At 51.9% G+C, this 18502-nt stretch overlaps 1 protein-coding gene across 2 annotated transcripts in view; it reads left to right on the top strand.

Annotated features, from left to right (window-relative positions):
• Positions 1–196: 196 nt before the first annotated feature.
• CAPZB (capping actin protein of muscle Z-line subunit beta) overlaps positions 197–18502 on the top strand; it is a 136556-nt gene continuing 118250 nt past the window's right edge. For both annotated transcript variants that reach the window (XM_068539048.1, XM_068539047.1), the window contains exon 1: positions 197–347. In XM_068539048.1, the coding sequence (XP_068395149.1) occupies positions 345–347 (3 nt within the window). In that variant the 5' untranslated portion in view covers positions 197–344. The remainder of the gene's footprint in view (positions 348–18502) is intronic.

Below are 18502 nucleotides of genomic sequence, written 5' to 3'. Positions count from 1 at the left end.
CGGCCGCCCACCCATCCTGCGGCCGCCGCGCCGCGGCCCGCCCCGCTCCGCCCGCAGTCCCCGCCCCTCACTTCCCCGTTCGGCGCTCCTCCCCCCGTGCCGCGCTCCTTACTTGGCGATCGCTGCGGCCCTGCGCGCTCATTGGCCGAGAGCCGGCTGCGTGGGGGGCGGGCCCGGGCTGGGCCGGGGCGGGGAAGGAAGGTGGCGGCTGCCCGGAGCGGGAGGAGGGAGGTGCTGACCCGGATGTTCACTCCTGGGCACCCGGGGAAGTGGAAGCGCCGGGCCCTGCTGCGGGGGGGAGAGCCACAGACGCCGGGACCGGGACCGCCGCCGCCGCCGCCACAATGGTAAAGGCCCGACGACCCCCTCCCCCAGGTCCGGGGGCCCCGCCGGAGCTCGCGTCCCCCTTCCCCCACCCACCTCCGGCCCGCGAAGGGTGGGTTCCCCCGGGTGGGGGAGGGGCGGGGTCCCGGAGCCCAGGTAGACACCATCCCTGCCCGCTCAGGAGGGGGCGGCCGGCCTGGGCGGCTTGGGTGGGCAGCGACCCTGCCTCCCGTTCCCAACCCCCGCCCTTGGCTCAAGCTGGGCTCCCACACTCCTCCTGTGGGGCCAGGCTAGTCTCCCGCGTAGCCCAGGCTAGACCCTCCTGGACCCGTGGTCCAGGCCAGGCACCCCCTCCGGGGACCCAGGCGTAGTCCCCCTTTCTCCTCCCCATGGCCCGGGCTAGTTCCCCATCCCCTACGGCCCAGGCTATGCCGTCGTTTCTTCCTCCCAGGGTCCAGGCTAGGCCTCTGTCCCCCACCTCTCCTCCATGGCCTCAGTCCGGACCCCCGTTAGCCCCTTATCCATGGCTTCAGCCCACATTTGTTCCCGTGTCCTCCATGGCTTCAGCCTGAATCTTTTCTTTCCTCCATGGTCTTAAGTCTGGACCCCCCTCCTCCGCCCCTGGCCCCCGCCTGGACGTCACTCCCTTCCCCCCACTCCCTGGTCCCTTTCCCAGGACTTCTCACCACTCTCGGCGTAGCCTGCGTCAGCCCCACTCTGTCCGGGGCTTCACCCTCCCTCCGGGGCCCGGCTCCCTGCCCTGCCCCTGACCCAGGTGGTCCCCTCCCCTCTACCTAGGGCGAACCTTCTTTGCTGTCCCTGGGAAGTGAGAGCAGCTCTCCAGCCCGGGTGGGGATGGGGGTCCCGAGGCTGTGCCTTCTCAAGTTGAAGCGGTGCCCCTTCTGGGAGGCCGCCTGGGAGCGAGCGAGGGCAGGGCGGGCATCCGTATGCCCGTAAGGCAGCGCGGCGCTCTGCGGGCGCTTCCCGCGGCCGCCGCCTGGGTGCCGCGGGGTGCGGTGCTGACGGAGCGTCCTGCTGGGACCCGCGGCGCCGGGGCGTGTGCGGGAGCCGAGGGATGAGGATGGGGGAGCCGCGGGACGGGGATGAACGCACAATCGCCCTTGTGAGGCCGCTGCCGTTGGGAGACCCCCGGGCCCCGAGGCCAACAGACGGCCCGGACACGATGTACCCCAGCAGGCGGAGCCTCCCTTTCCCCCTTAACTGTCAGCTCGTGAGGGTTGGAACTGCTGATTATGGAGGTGCCTCGGATCAGGTGAGCCAGACTCCGAGGGAGAGAGCTCGCTCCACTCCTGCTGTTTGTTTTGGTAATGAAGGCAGGTGCTCTGGCGGCGCTCTGGCCCGAGGTTTCACCTAGGCCCCGACCAGTGAGTCCTGGTCCGCCCTCCCTCCTCCGCTTTGGAACCTTCTGCAGGGCAGGCCCAGCACCCAGGTTGGAAGGGCCAGAGGGCTTCTGCCTCAAGTGGCCAAGGCATCTTTGGAGAGTGGACTGAATAAGGGCGGCCACCTGCTCCTCTGGCCCGGTGCTGGCAGATGTTTGCATGTGGACTTCGGGCCCCAAAGGGTTTTGGGGCTCTCGGTTCCTTGTTTAAGGAAGGGATGTTGCTTCTGAACTAGGGTGACTAATTCGGAGTGGCTGAGTTTTTTCTTCATGCCTTCCTGTATGTTGATGAAAAGCGTGGCCATTGTTATTGGACTTCTCCGATAGCAGCCCCAGGCCTGGGTGGGGAAGGACTTCTCCAGGACAGTTTTGGATGAGGACTTGGAGTGAGGTTTTACAAGTTTGCTGTCAGGACAAAAGCAGGGGAGGGTGGATGGGATGGCCAGGTGGGGCTGCTCAAGGCAGCATCTCTGGCAGTGGTGGGGAGAGGGGGAGCATCTTGCCTTGGTCCTCAGTGCCAGAGTCTCCAGACCTGATGGGAAAATGCCTGTAATGACCCAGAAAGAACAGGATGATACATGAGGCTTCTTGAGAGTCCTGTATTTGGGTCTTACCTGGATAATCGGTAAGGACTGTGGAAGGGGTGGAGGAAAAAGGCTAACTTCTCTGTGGGGAGTGGGAGCGGGGCGGCTACTAGATGCCAGGCACTGTGCTCTGTGCTCTACTTACTTAACCCACACAGAACCCTTTGAGGGATGCTGTGTATTACCATTTTACAGGTGAAGAAGCTGAGGCTCAGGGCATGGAGGGACTTCCTTAAGATGTTGCTTAGTTGACGGGAGCACATCTGATGGGCATCCTTTCCATTGTCCCAGGCTGTTTACGTGTTGTTGGTGATGCAGGCTTATTTAACGTGAGCTCTTTGAGGGCAGACATTTTTGTCTTTTGTTTTCCGTGTCTGTATCCCTGGGGCCTAGAACAGTACCTGGCACTAAAGGAAATAGCTTGGGGTGTGTCTTGAACTTAGCCACTTGGATTTCATACTCATTCCCTCAGTAACTTGTTCTTAGTATCCCCTAGGCTTACAGGTAATTTCTGACTGCTTATTGTTCAGTTTATCCCCTACTTGAATATTCTGACTAATAAACCAGTGTAGACAGTTGGAGTAGGACAGAAGTGGTGGTGTGGGGTTGCGTAATAGGTAAATGTATTAAAACCACTGTGGTTTTATTTTCAGTAGGGTTGATGGTAGAGAAACCAGCTAGATCTCAGTTATCCATGGAGGGAAATAGCAGTTTGAGAGTCTAAAGTGCACTGGACTTTGGAGAAAATTCCGTGATTTCTGTTGGCATCAGTTACGAATGCATAAGCAAATGGAATTTGCTTGCATTCTCTTAGCAGGTAATGATCTCCCACTATCTGTAAGTGCTTTATAGTTTCAAAGCACTTTTCCTTACCCAGCTCTAGCATCTAATTTAGGAATTATTGTCCTAATTTAGAGTTATGATTCTGGTGCTGGATGGTGAGGCTGTAGCATGCAGGGATGGGCCGGGCCCCCTCATGAGTTGTCCCTCCAGCTCCCAGATGGTTTGGCCTGACAAGAGATGATAGGAGAAGCCTGTTATATTGTTACAAGGTGAAACAATACAGTTGGTGTCTTGGCTGGTCTCCTGGTGTAGACCTCCTGGTGTAGGTCTAGCTCCACTCAGACCCCACATGCATATACAGCCTTGTTTATTTAAACCCAACTGGCTGCTCTTTGGTGGAATGCTTGAAAAAAGTAGCCAACAATCCATAGCTTGAGATTAAAGAGATGCTAAATCATATGTTTGTTTGTTTTAACAAATTTATTTATTTATTTTAGTTTTGGCTGCTTTGCGTCTTTTGTTGCCGTGCACTGGCTTTTTCTCTAGTTGCAGCAAGCAGGGGCTACTCTTTGTTGTGGTGCACGGGCTTCTCATTGTGGTGGCTTCTCTTGTTGCGGAGCACGGGCTGTAGGCGCGGGGACTTCAGTAGTTGTGGCACGCGGGCTCAGTAGTTGTGGCGCACAGGCTTAGTTGCTCCGCGGCATGTGGGATCTTCCCGGACCAGGGCTCGAACCCATGTCCCCTGCATTGGCAGGCGGATTCTTAACCACTGGAGCACCAGGGAAGCCCTAAATCGTATGTTTGAAAGCAGATATTCCTATTTATAACTCAGAAGTCCTGTTCTTCTTTTACATTCCTTGGGGGAGGGGAGAGGACAGATGACTGGCAGCACAGGGAAATGGTGGCTGGGCAGGTACTTTGAACATTGAGACTCTTGCTTCCCAGGCTGGGAAACTCTTAGCATTAGGCAAAGACAGTGGTGTGTTAGGCGTTGCTTGAAGCTCATGGGTGTATTTATGAAGTGCCTTCTCTGTGCTGCTTTATGTGCTCAGGACAAGGAAGCATGGTAAACAAGGCAAACAAGGGTCCACGCCTTCACAGCTTATGTTGTTTGGCAGGGAGGCGTGTCACTCTTACCTACAGTTTAAGGAAGCAGAGCCTTGTTTAATGTAACTGCAAGCACACTTGGATGAGATAACGCAGGAGACTTCAGAGAAAGTTGGGGCTTGTGCCCAGCTTCAGCCCCGGCCTTGAGCATGCCTGCCCTTGTTTGGCCACCACCACGGAGGTGAATGGCACTGCACACGCGGTCTGTCCCCTGCAGACCAGAAGCTCTCCCGGCCGGGAAGGTTTGTGCCACAGAAGTCCTGCCCTTCTCACCTGGGTAGCTACTGTTGATTGAGGATCTGCCGTCATCCAGAAACCTTGAGGTAGGACTTAGGTCCTACCTCACCCCGTGATGGATGCTCGCTCGAAAGGTTGAGTGGCTGGTGTGAGGGGCGGGCCTGGGACTTGGCTCTGGGTCCACCCGACTCCTGTGCCGGAGGCTCACTCTGTTTCTCAGAAACAGTGAGAAGTAGGGCCCACAGTACAGGCTCTTGTCCCATTTCTCCTGGAGGCAGATCCCGCCAGTGAGAGTGGGGTGTGGAAGTCCAAAGGGTACAAGATCACCCACGTTAAGACCAGCGAGAGTAATGCCATTTCCAAACCGAGGCTTTTAGAGATCAGCGCTCTGGTGTGAGGAGTGGAGCCTTGCCCGCTGCCGCGAGCTCCGACCCACATGCAGCAGCCCTACAGGGAGGTGCAGCCTTAGGAGGGAGACAGCATTGCGGGCAAAGTTAGGACTTAGGAGCCAGACGGCCTTGGGCTAATAACAGTACCTTCTCATAAGGCTGTTATGAGGATTAAATGAGATAATATTCGTCAAGTGCTTTGAACAGCATCTGGCACATAATTATATACGTAGTGACTATTATTATCACCATTTTACAGATGAGGTACAAAGGGTAAGTGGATAGTCCCACTATAGCTACTAAGTGGAGGAACTGGGTTTTCTGACTTCAGAGGTAGACCCGTTTTCTCCACTGCTTACTGCCTGCTGAAGGAGTATTTGGAGTTTGCTTGGCTTTGGGCTGTGTCTTGAATGAAGAAAGTCCCTGATAGAGCCAGAGGCTCTACTCCACCACAGAAGACAAGGCTCCCTGTGCTGTGGACACCACGTGTTGCTGTATCTCAGGCTCTGGATGCCTCGTCTGTGCCCGGTGGAGCCCCTTATGAACTGAGTCCTTGCCCTCTTCTGGGCTTGGAAGAAGAGGGACAGAGCCTGTGAGTTCCGTGAGAGCAGGGACTTTGTCTCTTTGGTTCCCACCAACCACCCAACACCTTGCACGGGCCGCCTGGCGCTTGGTAAGCGCCTCATAGACACTGAATGAGTGCGTGGTGAGCACTTTTGTCTTCTGCCTGCTCCACAGAACATGGGCTTTGGGGTTGGGCTGATCTGGCTTGGAGTCCTGTCTCTGCGACTCATTGTGTGACCTGCAGTGAGGATCTTACTCTCCCTTGGCCTCGGTTTCTTGACGGGTAATGTGAGGATGGCATTTTATAGGGATACTGGGAGAAGGAAGTGAAATTTGTAATGTGCTTAACCCAGTGCTTGGCGCACAGTAAGTGGTAGCCAGGGTTATTATTTGTCTTATTCTGCATACTACAGAGTGAGGACACAAAGAGAAGCCGTAATCCCTGTCCTCTAATCCAGAAGGGGAGGCAAGGTGCATCCAGAAAATTAAGTGCAGCAGGAAGGAAGGAGTAAAAGGAAAGCCTTAAAAAGGGCCACACGTCTGCCCATCCCTGCAGGCTTGCCTCGCGGTCCGCCGCCTCCACAAAGCCCTGCCGACCACTCCAGCCCCCAGGCAGCCTTGGTGGGGGCTGGGTGTGAACCCGGGGAGACCTTGCCCAGGCGGAGAGGCTGGGGTGGGTGCAGGGGCCTGGAACAAGAGCAGAGGTCGGGGTGACGGTCAGCCTTGTGCGTTTGGGGACCAACCGCAGAGTGGACGGCCAGTGGGGAGCCTCGGTCTCGGGAGGGAGTTGTGGAGCGCCTGAGTTGCTAAGCTAGGGAGTTTGCATTTCATCTGGGACAGTGTGGAGCCAGTTAGATTTTTGACAGGGCAGGTAGAAATTTGAGGAGGCTGGCAGAGTTGTGGTATTTTAGGAAGAGTCATCTGGCGGTGGTGCGCGGGAGGGCCCTGGAGGGAGGCATTCACAGGCGGTAAGCCTGCGAGGTTCTAAGGGTCCTGGCCGCTGGGGGGATGGACAGGAAGGGATGGGTGAGAAAGATAAAGATAGGAAGGCAGAGCCAGCCGTCGTGATTTATCACCTCTGGGCTGAGGGGGAAGCTTCTGCCCCCAGAGCTGCCCTGTTCAGGCATTTGGAGAGGATGCTTTATCATTGACCCAACAACTATTTTTGGGCAGTTTAAATCCCAGATGGTGGTGCCTGCAAAGCCTTGATATGCTGCTAACGCCTGAACGGGGATTTCAGTCTGGTTAGCCCGGTGACCCAGCCGCCCAGCCCTCCCGCATGGGCAGGTGGCCCCGAGTCCCGCTCTGCCTGCGCCACCTTCACGTCGCCCTCATCACGCAGGCCCGCCTGCCTCCGGAGCCCAAGCTCTGGACGCCGGGCGCCTCTGCAGCTCACGTTTGTTCCATCAGGCCATTCATTCCGTGGACGCTCACGCAGCAGTCAGACCTATGAGAACACGGGTCTTCAAGTTAAATGGAGGAGCAAATGGCAGCAGGCGGGTCTGAGATTCCGCCCGACCTGGGCATCAGTGCGGGGGCAGCAACACGTCCCTTCTCCCGGCTTCCTCCTGTTCCCGCCCCGCGGCTTTCGGACAGCTCTGGACACCTGTAGGAGGAGCCTTCGTCTGCAACTTTCTAGCGATACATTTCCAGTCTGGTAGTCCTATGTCTTCCAAGGTAGCAACCCTGACGTTTATACCCACCTGCCCCAGGGGGGTTATTGTGAGGATTGAGTGAGTTTGCGTGTGGCAAGTGTAGACAGTGCCTGGTACGTCGTCGGTGCAGCAGGAGTGATTATTTTATTAACATGGATGGTTGATAGATGGTGTTGTATTTAACCTCCCAGGCAACCTGGATGCAAGTGGTAGTGGCCCCCAGTTCTGCTGAGACCCCGAGAGGCAGAGTCCCTGGCCCACGGCTGGCGATCTGAAGGGCTTCCAGCCCAGTGCTTTCTGGCCGCGAAGCTCTTACCACACTGCAGATTGCAAACGCTCGTTTCCACTGGCTCAGACCCCGAACTTCTCCACCCACTGCTTAAAACTGCTCCGCGAAGCTTCCTCTTCTAGCACTGAACTCAGCAGGACCCTTCTGAGTTAGAATCATGGTTATTTAGTGGGATTTGGGCTTATTGCCTCAGAAGTTTCCATGGGATTTGGGCAGAGGACTCATTACGGTTACCAAGTGAAATATCTTTAGTTTAAGATGTTAGGGTTATGTAAAGATGGTTTTGCCCATACTCTTTCTGCTGGGGTCAGTGACAAGCAGCCTCCCACCAAGTGCCCTCTTCCCTTGTCAGTTGCAGCCCTGAGAGGCAGACAGACAGTTCAGGTCTGGCTTGCTCACATGTCATGCTGCTTCTTGAGGCTTCTTCATTATGAGACTTTGGCCCTGAAGGGGTATGTCTGAGTTCACATGGATGGGCTTCCTGCATGCAGTTTTGTGCTCAGAAACTGAGAGGAGGAGCGCTTTATCCACTGCACACTCCTGGTGAAAAGTGATTTAAGGTACTGTGGCCACTGAAAGACCTACTCTTGAATTTGTCTCTGTCTCGCCTGTGGCTTTGTCTTTTATCAGTCCTTTGCTTCTCTGCTGAGCGCAGCTTGGTCAATGCGTGGTCCCTGGGGCTGGATGTGGACCCAACACAGCAGCGCAGGCTGGGCCGCTTCGGGTTCTTGGCTCTGTGAGAGTTTCTTTCTTTCTTTTCTTTTCTTTTTTTTGCCGCACCATGCGGAATGTGGGATCTTAGTTCCCCGACCAGGGATTGAACCCACGTCCCCAGCATTAGAAGTGCGGAGTCTTAACTGCTGGACCACCAGGGAAGTTCTTCTGTGAGAGTTTCTGATGTGTGCTGTCCTTGCTTTCTTCTGTTTCCTCCTCCAGACAGCTCCTGTCTCGAAATCTCTCAGCCATAGGGGGTGTGGAGCCCCGGTAGTCCTGGGATTTGAGGCCTCTGACTTGGTCTTTTTTTTTTTTTTTTTTTTTTAAAGCACAAACATCATTTATTTTTATTTTTTTATAAATGTATTTATTTTATTTATTTATCTTTGGCTGTGTTGGGTCTTCGTTGCTGTGCGCAGGTATTCTCTAGTTGTGGCGAGCAGGGGCTACTGTTCGTTGTGGTGTGCAGGCTTGTGTTTGCAGTGGCTTCTCTTGTTGTGGAGCACGGGCTCTAGGCGTGCGGGCTTCAGACGGGCTCAATAGTGGTGGTTCGTGGGCTCTAGAGTGCAGGCTCAGTAGTTGTGGTGCATGGGCTTAGTTGCTCTGTGGCATGTGGGATCTTCCTGGACCAGGGCTTGAACCCGTGTCCCCTGCATTGACAGGTAGATTCTTAACCACTGCGCCACCAGGGAAGCCCTCGGACTTGGTCTTGAGGAACAGGAACTGGAGGTGCCCTGAGACAGCAGTCTTCCTCCCATAGGTTGTCAGGTCTCTCTCCTGGACTCTGTACAGTACCACCTCCCTTCTGCCTGTGTTCCTGCTGGATGCACAGTCACTCTCTAGTTCTCTCAAGCCCAGCTCTGTGAGGTCTGTTTCCTCATCGTGCAGATGAGGCAACTGAAGCTCAGAAAGGTTTAGTAACTTGCCCAAGGGCCCCGGCGAGTTAGTGGCCGAGTCGGCGTTCTGATCCAGGTCCATCCACTCATGCCCGTTGAGCTCTGCCGTCCTGTTCCTCTCACACATGGACCCACCAGGATGCTTATTTTACAGATGAGGAAACTGAGGTCGAGAGGTTCACCTATAGGTCCAGCCACGGCGGCTGAAGAAGTCTGGGTGTAGGTTAGAAGTTCGGAGGGTTTTTTGGTTCAGGTTGTTGAAAATGAAAGCAGCTGGAACCTTCGGTCTGTTTTTAGAGAGATACCTGCTAAAGCGTAGGGATGCACCTTGGCTTTCTGGGCAGCACCGTTGTTCTTGGCATACATCCTAGTCATTGTGACAGCCCCTCATTGACGAGACCATACAGGGTGCCCTGGACTTTTTCCTGTGAAGCCTGGGCACCACAGACAGTGTCAGGTTGCCCAGGAACCTGAGGGGAAAGACCATACTGGCCGTTTTAATAGTTGTATGACCTTGAGCTGGGTGAGCTGGTTACCCTCACGATGCCTAATACGTCCTGTCTCTTGTCCTCGGAGGGAAGACAGATGCTAAGTCCCCTGCTCAGAGCTGTGAGTACTGTCGCCGTGTTCCACTGTTCCTGGCACGTGGGCCGTGGCTCCATGGTGTTGAATTGATGAATGTCTAGTAGGTCCTTAATGAAGGTAAGTGCCCTCCCCCCCACTGGGTTGAACCACATGAACTTGCTGTTTTCCTAGGTCAAAAATGGCTGGATACCAGCATTTCATGTGGTTCAGCTTAATACAGACCAAACTCTAGGGCAGGGCAATTCCGGAGTGAAGCTTTCTAGCAAATGTCCAGATCTCCTTTGGGACATGAGCCCTTGGCCACACCTGGCTTCTCAGGACATCAGTGTTGGGCTCCTAGTAGGTCTGTGTCACTTGAGGTGGGCGTAACAGGAGTGGAAGGAGCTGAGTGTGGGGTCTGCCCCTGGGGTTGGGTCAGTGCTCTCCCGCTGGTCGGGCCACTCCTGGCGCCGAAGGCTCTCGGAGGGTCCGGTGGTGGCGGGACCAGGGCCTGGTGGGAACGGGGACCCTAACTGCGCCGGCATTCACTGCAGCTCCGCCACGTGGCCCAAAGTCACACGACTGGCGGTCCTTGGAGTTGAAGGCAGTCTTGATTCTAGAGTCCAGGGCAGTGAAGGGCAGGTTTTGGAGCCTGACCGCCTGGGTCGCGATCTGAACCTGCAGCCTTGGAGCTTCCTACACTCTCTGCCTCAGTTTCCTTGTCTCACAGTGAAGTGAGAATAAGAGTATCTATTACTGATGGACTTTATGAGGATTAAATGAGTTAATACATGTAAAGCCAGACACAGGAGGACATTAACTACTTTTATTAACAGTACTATGTTATTATCAGCAGCATGGACTCTTGGCATGTTATTAGAGCCGAAAGAGACTTGAAATGTGTAAAGTCCCTCTGCTTTTTTTTATTTTTTTAAAACTGTTCTTAAATTTATTTATTTATTTATTTATTTTTGGCTGTGTTGGGTCGTCGTTTCTGTGTGAGGGCTTTCTTTGGTTGTGGCGAGCAGGGGCCACTCTTCATCGCGGTGCGCGGGCCTCTCACTGTTGCGGCCTCTCTTGTTGCGGAGCACAGGCTCCAGACTCGCAGGCTCAGTAATTGTGGCTCACGGGCCCAGTTGCTCCACGGCATGTGGGAATCTTCCCAGACCCGGGCTCGAACCCGTGTCCCCTGCACTGGCAGGCAAACTCTCAACCACTGCACCGCCAGGGAAGCCCCCCTCTGCTTTGTGTTGGGAAGAGTTGGGACTTCGCGTCTGTGTCCATCTCCCAGAGGAGGCGTTGTCTCTCCTAGAGCTCGCTGGAAACACACACCCTTGTTAGTACAGGCCTTGAAGAGCACACACCTGCCTCTGCATGAACAGGTTGCTTGAAATGGTGCTTTTGTTCTAGGTTATAATAAAAGTCACTCTTCTGGAAAACGGCTTAATTTTTTTTTCTTTCTTGGCATGAGTGGCCAACCCTGGAGTGCCAGTTACATATGGTGCCCAGAGCCTCTGAGGGGAGCAGGGCAGGGTACTAAGCAGTGAGCCTTATCCCCCCTCTCCCCCGCACCCGCCCTGGATGTTCTGATCCATTTTCTCCTTTTCTGAAGGTGGCATGTTTTCCCAGGGGCTCTCAGCTGCTGCTAACCAGTGTTGCATTTGTGAACTGCTACAGACCCGCCAGAGTTCACTGCCTCAGGGGTTTCATGTTTTATTTTTAAGAACATGTGTTTGATTTTAAGGTATGTAGAATGTTGGGGTTTAGGGGTATAAGAAGGAGGCAGGATACAGTGGGGGAAAAAACGATTGTTGGAAGGCAGCCTGGTATAGTATAGTGGAGGAGACCCCTGGATCTGGCTGCTTAGGGACTGTGTGAGCTTGAACTACCTACTTCATCTCTCTGAGCCTCAACTTCCTCATCAGTGAAATGGACATAATACCCTTCTCTTCACAGAGGGTTAAATAAGAGTAATACACATGAAATGCTGTAGCTCAGGCCTCATATGATGGCGCCTTATTATCTACAGGAATCTCATCATTTGTCTTGCAGTTTAGCACCATTCCATAGGGAAGAGAATTGGATTGACTAAAAATCCCTGTATTAAGGAATACTGTAAATCTGAAATGCGGGTGTCATGATGACACTAAGGAGAGGCCCTGACCACCAGCTTCCCAGGGGCTTGCTCTTGGGCCGATCCTTTACACAGAGCAGGCCTGTGCACGTTGGCTTAGAGGATTTATCACGCAAGGGGACTTGCATGGCATCAGCCTCTCTGTGCTGAACCTTACAAGTGCCGTCTCATGTCATCTTTCTCATTGCCCTGGTCATGCCCCCATTTTGCTGTTGTGAAAATGGAGGCCTAAGAGGTTAAAGTGAATCTTGTAGAGGATCACACTGCTCGTAAGGGGCAGGGGTGGCCTTTACACTCGATCCTTCTGATTCCAAAATCCAGCCCTCAGTACACACTGGAGGCTGGTCCAAGGGTGCATTTTCAGGTACAGAGGAAAGTATGAGTACTTTCCTCTGAACATCTAACAAATGTTCTTTAGTACTTTTTGCCACTCAGAGCAGACTGTTAGGTGACTGCTCCTAGTTTGGCTTAGATGCCTTGGAGCCCATCTTAAGATGCGGGAGAGTAAGCATGCAGTAGTTGCAGTTCTTTGTTTACAAGGAAGCCTCATGTCCCGCATAGAAACTTCTAACCCACGTCAGGTGTGGAATTGCTTTTGAGGCCTCGGGCACTGTTATAGTCTTTATTCCTCCCTGCACCATCTCCTCTGCTCTGTGCACATCGAGGCAGACTCTGAAATAATGTAGCTGTCAGTGAGCAAGCTAGCATTCGAACTCGGGACCAGCTGCATGCCCTGGCTGTGTCACACTGCAGCTGGGGCCAGAAATGAGCAGCGAGGCAGTGGTTGCGGCTCTCCTAGATGACTAGTGGGTAAGTGATTATTCCGACCTGAAGAGGCAAAACCACACAAAGGTACTGAACAAGGTTCCTGTCCTCAGAGAGGTTAGAGTGCCGGGCTGTGGGTGTCAGCATCTGTCCACAAGATGGGCAGGGTCTCCACGTCCTTGGGTCAGGGCAGCCTCTGTTACTTGTCATCTCGTTTGGCACTAGGTGATGTTCCTGGGAAATAGGTCCAATCTTCCCAATTCCTTAACTACCTTGATTTCTTCATTCTTTCCTTTAAATAACCTTCTCCAGAGGCATTTATCTAACTGCTAGCTAGAATTCCCTTGTCCTTTTGCCTCCCGTAAAGCTGGCTTTATAAGGCTTTTGTGTTGATGGACTATTGGTTTCTTTCCTTTCCTTTTTTTTTTTTTTTTAATTGAAGTATAATTGACAAACAACACTGTATTAGTTTCAAGTGTACAACATAATGATTCAACATTTGCATATGATGGATTGTGGTTTCTGAGCTTGCTGAATTCCAGATGGAGAGCACACAAAAGCATCTTGGGAATTTTCCCCCAGATCCTTTTTATTTTGATTCCGTGGGATCTGTTTGGTACATATTGATTGTCGAGGAAGCAGTTCTTGAAATAACAGACAAGAACTGGTTGCTGTGGTCCCCAAGGAAGGGCCCTCCCATCATGTGCCTAATTGGCAGAACCTGGACATATAAATAGTGTTGGACCTTTGTGTGGTGAGCTCAGAGTGCTCTGTGAGGCTTCAGTCTTACGCCAGCATCCTTGTGTGGCATTGGATTAACCGCTAAAATTCTGTGAGTTGAATTCTATTACATGCCAGAGTCTCTAAGGAAAGGAAAAAAAAAAATGATTTCTAAGCCTCAGGTGATGGGCTGTGTATTGGAACAAGTACAGCCAGATTCCAAATCAGCTGAAGCATTCAGCAGGCCCTCCGAGTCAATAAGGAAAGGGTGGCAGTACGTCTGTTACTACATACTTTACTTAGCACTTTACATGCATTATCCTATTTAGTTTCCAGAATTCTCCTAAGAGTGAGGTCTTATGAATTCAGGACTTTATGTAAATTTGAAGATTTTACAGAGATTGCTAATAAGTGGCAGAGCCAGGACTTGAACCCAGCTGCTCTGACGTTATAGCCTTTGCCTTTCACCTCTGCTGTGTCATGGAATTTCACCACTCACACGGGGCTTGTGGTTTGTCCGGATCCCACAGTGAATCACCAGGCAGCTGGGACTGGGGTCCTCTGTCTAACACTCTAGAATCTGGACGCCACACTCTGGAGTAGGCCATTGTCTTTTCTGCCACATAAACTCAGGCCCATTTTTATTTTATTTTATTTTAATTAATTTATTTTTTTGCCACACTTCGAGGCTTGCGGGATCTTAGTTCCCCGACCAGGAATTGAACCCAGGCCCTCAGCAGTGAAAGCACGGAGTCCTAACCACTGGACCACCAGGGAATTCCCTGAAAACTCATCTTTGAACGTGCTTCTCCAGGAACGCATTAGAAAGACCACGCTTTCCAGCATGACCTGGTGAGGGAGCTTCATGGCGGCTGGGTTGACCAATGCAGAAAGCCAGTACTCTGAGTTAAAGAAGAAATCTGGGGACAGGTCCAGATTCAAACCCAGGTCCTTTTGGGAGTTCCTGCAGTGTACACAGGAGGCATGAATGGCAGTGACAGGGCGCTGAGGAAAGTGGATGTTCAACAGTAGGTTGAAACGGCGGTATGGCTGTTCAGTGGGATGTGATGCAGCTGTTCAGATGTGCAATAGGAGCACCGTGTAGCAGTATGGAAAGGTGTGTGAGAGTGTCGAGTGGTGCGCTACTGTCCTCTCCTGTCCTCAGACTCTGCAAAAATTCACGTCAGAAAACCTACCTCATGGCGTTGTTGTGAGGATTAAAAAGTGAACCATTTGTAAGCCGTTTACTGTGCTCTGTGTTCCTTGCAGTGGATATCTGTCTATATCTTTATCTACACACACACACACACACGTACACGTACACGCATACGTGTGTTGTATGTATTTGTCTCCCCTCCTTTTGAGTCACTTCCTTAAGATAGCTCCTCAGGAGTGGGATTGTGGGGCTAAAGAGAGCAACTGTTTTTCTCTCCACACATTCTTCCCGTCACTTTTCTCTAACAAGTGCTGTAGCCTGTACCTCACTGGTGTGCCCCAGGGCCCTCTGATCTGACCTCACTCTCCCTGCCTGGCAAACTTCGCTTCTTCAGTCTGGCTCACTGTTCTGACCAAGTCGAGAGAGCTCCTTGCTTCCCTGCAAAAATGTCCTAAGAGAGAAACTTTGTCATTACCACAAGCGGAAAACCAATATTAATTGCCATGAGTAGAAAGTACACATTGAAATAAACTTAGGTAGCTGTTGATAATAAAAGATGCTCATCTGTGGACCACCTGAGACCGTCTGGTGACCCCCGGTGTCTGGCTCGTTCCTGTCTCTGGGCCTCAGAAGAACCTGGGGAAGGGAAGATGATGGCTGTAAGGGGTGTGTGCAGGTGCCTTGAAGAAGGGGTCTGGCTGAGGGGAGTCAAGGCAGGGACCCCAAGGGAGAGGTGTTTTGTTGGAGCCAAGATGAGAGGACGCCTTTGCCAGGAGGACAGGGGGCGGCTATAGACATGGCAGTAGAGAGAACAGAATGTGCCAGACGCAGACGTCATGTTCAGGGCAACCAACAATAATTTAAACTGGCGGGAGCCAAAAGACTGGGAGAGCTTGATGTGACTGGGCAGGGAGACAGGGCCACCTCGCAAAGGAAGTCCCACGCCATGACGGAGGCTCCGATTTCGATTTTGCCCTTGTCCATTTCAGCACCCTCTCCATGGCCCGACCAGACTGACAACACAGCCTTTACGCAGGCAGCCCAGCAGTTGGCTTTCTTTCCTTGGGTATTATTTGCTGTCAGTTCACTGCCCGTCCCCGTCCCCCATCCCCCGTCCCCCCCCCCCACCGCCTTTCTTTGTCATTATTTGCTGAGTGTCTCCTGTGTGCCATGCTCTGCCAGGTCCTGGGACACTGGCCTGAAGAAAAGGCGGTCCCTGCCTCAAGCTGCTCACAGCCTAGGGGAGGAGGTGTGTGGCCTTCTAGTTGGGCGTGAGCACCAGTGGCAGGGACCCGGGGAAGCTTCCTGACCTCGTTCCCTGATATAAGGGATCCCTTTGGAATCTGACGTTATTAAAAGAAAGTTTGCAGTGTTTTCTCTTTGTTATAAAAGTAATGTATTCGGGGACTTACTTCCCTGGCGGCCCAGTGGTTAGGACTTGGCGCTTTCACTGCCTTGGGCCTGGGTTCAATCCCTGGTTGGGGAACTAAGGTCCCGCAAGCCGCATGGCGTGGCCAGTAAATAAATAAATGAGTAATATGTTCATTATAGAAGAGTTGGAAAATATGAAAGAAGAAAACAAATTTGCCCATAATCTTACCCTGCCAGCAGGTACTGTTTACTTTTTGGTATATTGCTTCAGCAGCTTTGTGTCTGTATAGTTTAAACATTTTTAATGTGATTGAGTTCATATTGTCTATGCTATTTTTATATCCTGGTTTTTTTCACAAGAATTTTCTTGTTATAAACCCTTCAAGAACATTTTAAATGACTAATACGTCAACTGGTTGATACTGTTACTTACCATTCCCCTGAAGTTGGACAAGTAGAGGTTTCTAATTTTTCTCTATGTTGTACTGTACTGAGGGTCTTTGTACAGTACTTTTTGTTCTTTTTCCTATTCTTATTGCTTATTGATTGTTATGACTGCTCCTGTAGCTTGTGTCTGGAGGTGTGAACCTGCTCTCCCTGCCTGTGTGTATACAGTTTGTTCTTGTTGCTCTGGGTTGTCATTCTGTAAAGTCGCCACGAACACTGAGTTAGCAAATCCTGAACCATTATTCCTAGGGGAACATGGTAAGGTTCCTGGGATGCTCTAGTGACAACATTTTTATCATCTGATTAATACATAACCGGAAAAGACAAATACTGCATAGTATCACTTATATGTGGAATCTTTTTAAAAAGTCAAACTCATAGAAACAGAGAAGAAAATTGGTTGCCATGGGTCAGGAAATTAGGGAGAGGTTGGTAAAAGTATGTGAATTTTCAGCTCAAAGATGAATAAGATCTGAGGATCTAATGTGAAACATTAGAAGAAAAAAAAAGACCTTGTTTTATGTGTGTTTCTGCTTAAGGACACCTTACTTCATATATATTGTTGACTCATCAGCCATGGCCGACAGCTCTGTGACTCAAGTCTGAACGCAGCTTGTCCAGCACGTGTTTTCTCCGTAAGTGCATCGCAGCCCTCTGCTGCTTGGGGCGCTGGGCAGCGCTGCGCTGGGGGCCGTTTTTAAACAGCAGAATCAACAACAAGGTGAAAAATGTGGCACTAAATAGACTGTGAGAAGGGCTCTGTTTACAGCTCGAGAGCTGAAACAAGAAGGCAGAGATCGCCTCATTCACACTCAGCTGGGTCGCGCATGTCGGGTGACCCAGATTCTTCACCACTCTGCGTGTGTCTGGATGACCGTGCAAGTGCCCTGAGTATTGATCTGGGGGTTACACGTACATCTTAGCAAGCGGGCAAATTTGCAGAACGGAATATGCAAATAAACAGAATCGGCTATTCACGCCAGGTGCCCACCAAGCCTGGTTTGTGGCCCATGTTGTACGTACCTCGTGAGGTAGAGGTAGTTACAGTGAGGCTGCTTTAAAAATAAGATTTTAATAGCGTTCTTCCACAAATTTGGGTTTTGTTTTTTTTTTTTTTGTAGGAGGGTGATGTGGAGGAAAGTATAATCCCTATGAGTATTTGATACCTAGTTTTCTAGTAAACCAGTGAGTCTTTCTCAAAGTCTAAGAAGGCTTGAGTGTTTGCGAATCACTTTTTGCCGGTCTTAAAACGTCTGTTCTCCTGTCTCTTGGAGGGGGTCCAACTACAGCTCGATGATAAGGCCCTTTGTGTCCCTGGCGATTTTAGACGAGCATCCCATTCTTAGGACCCACAGGGGTGGGACAGGCACAGCTCTGGAGAGCCCAGCTACCCTGCAGTGTTTTCCGGCTGTACTTCCCAGCAACTGATGCTGGTGTGGAAACATGCGAACCCAAATTGTCCTTTCAACCAAGGCAGCCTTGGTAATTAGGGCTCTTGTGAGCTGGGAGGCTTTGAGGGGGGCTTTTGGCATGCAGCAGAAGAGAAAGGAGAGTCACTGAGGCAAGGAAATGGGTTAAACACTGACAGCTGGCTCAAGTATAGGGAACAGAGGGAGGTCACCTTGACAGTAGTCTTGGAGTGGGGACTACTTAGGACATTTACTCCCCCTGACTGGGCTCATGTGTGGCGTTTGGACCTTAGCGTGTTTGGGGTGGGAAGACTGTAACGTAGGCTGGGTTGGCTTGGCGGGGGTGGGGGGGGTGGGAGGGGGGAGCGAGGCACTTTGATGTCCTGAGCTGCAGGGCACTCAGTCCCTGTGCAAGAGCTGAGTCACCTGCGGGGACCAAGGCGGCACTCCACACCTCTATTGTTCCCCTGGCTTCCTCCATTCTCCCTTCTTTTGTTTCATCCTTTCCTTTTTTTCTTTCTTGCTTTAGCCTGCGCCAGAGTGAGCCCAGGATGGTGTAGGACATGTTCCCCTACTTGGCCATCTACCAGCACCGTTTATTATTACTTATTTAATGTTTTTCTTTAAATTGTCTTGAGCTTAACACCTCAATCTACTCTAAGGAGAAAACATCTGTAAGATCACACGTTTGATGCGCTAGTTATATTTTTTCTATGCATATTAAAAATAGGTAACCACTAAGACTTCCCTGGTGGTGCAGTAGTTAAGAATCTGCCTGCCAATGCAGGGGACACGGGTTTGAGCCCTGGTCCAGGAAGATCCCACATGCCGCGGAGCAACTAAGCCTCTGCACCACAACTTCTGAGCCCGCGCGCCTAGAGCCCGTGCTCCGCAACAAAGTGAAGCCACCACAATGAGAAGCCCACGCACCGCAACGAAGAGTAACCCCTGCTCACCGGAACTAGAGAAAGCCCGCGCACGACAATGAAGGCCCA

This window comes from Eschrichtius robustus, chromosome 3, assembly GCF_028021215.1.
Source record: "Eschrichtius robustus isolate mEscRob2 chromosome 3, mEscRob2.pri, whole genome shotgun sequence".
NCBI lineage: Eukaryota > Metazoa > Chordata > Mammalia > Artiodactyla > Eschrichtiidae > Eschrichtius > Eschrichtius robustus.
Note: the sequence above shows the minus strand (reverse complement) of the source record. Positions and strands in the feature narration are given on the sequence as shown.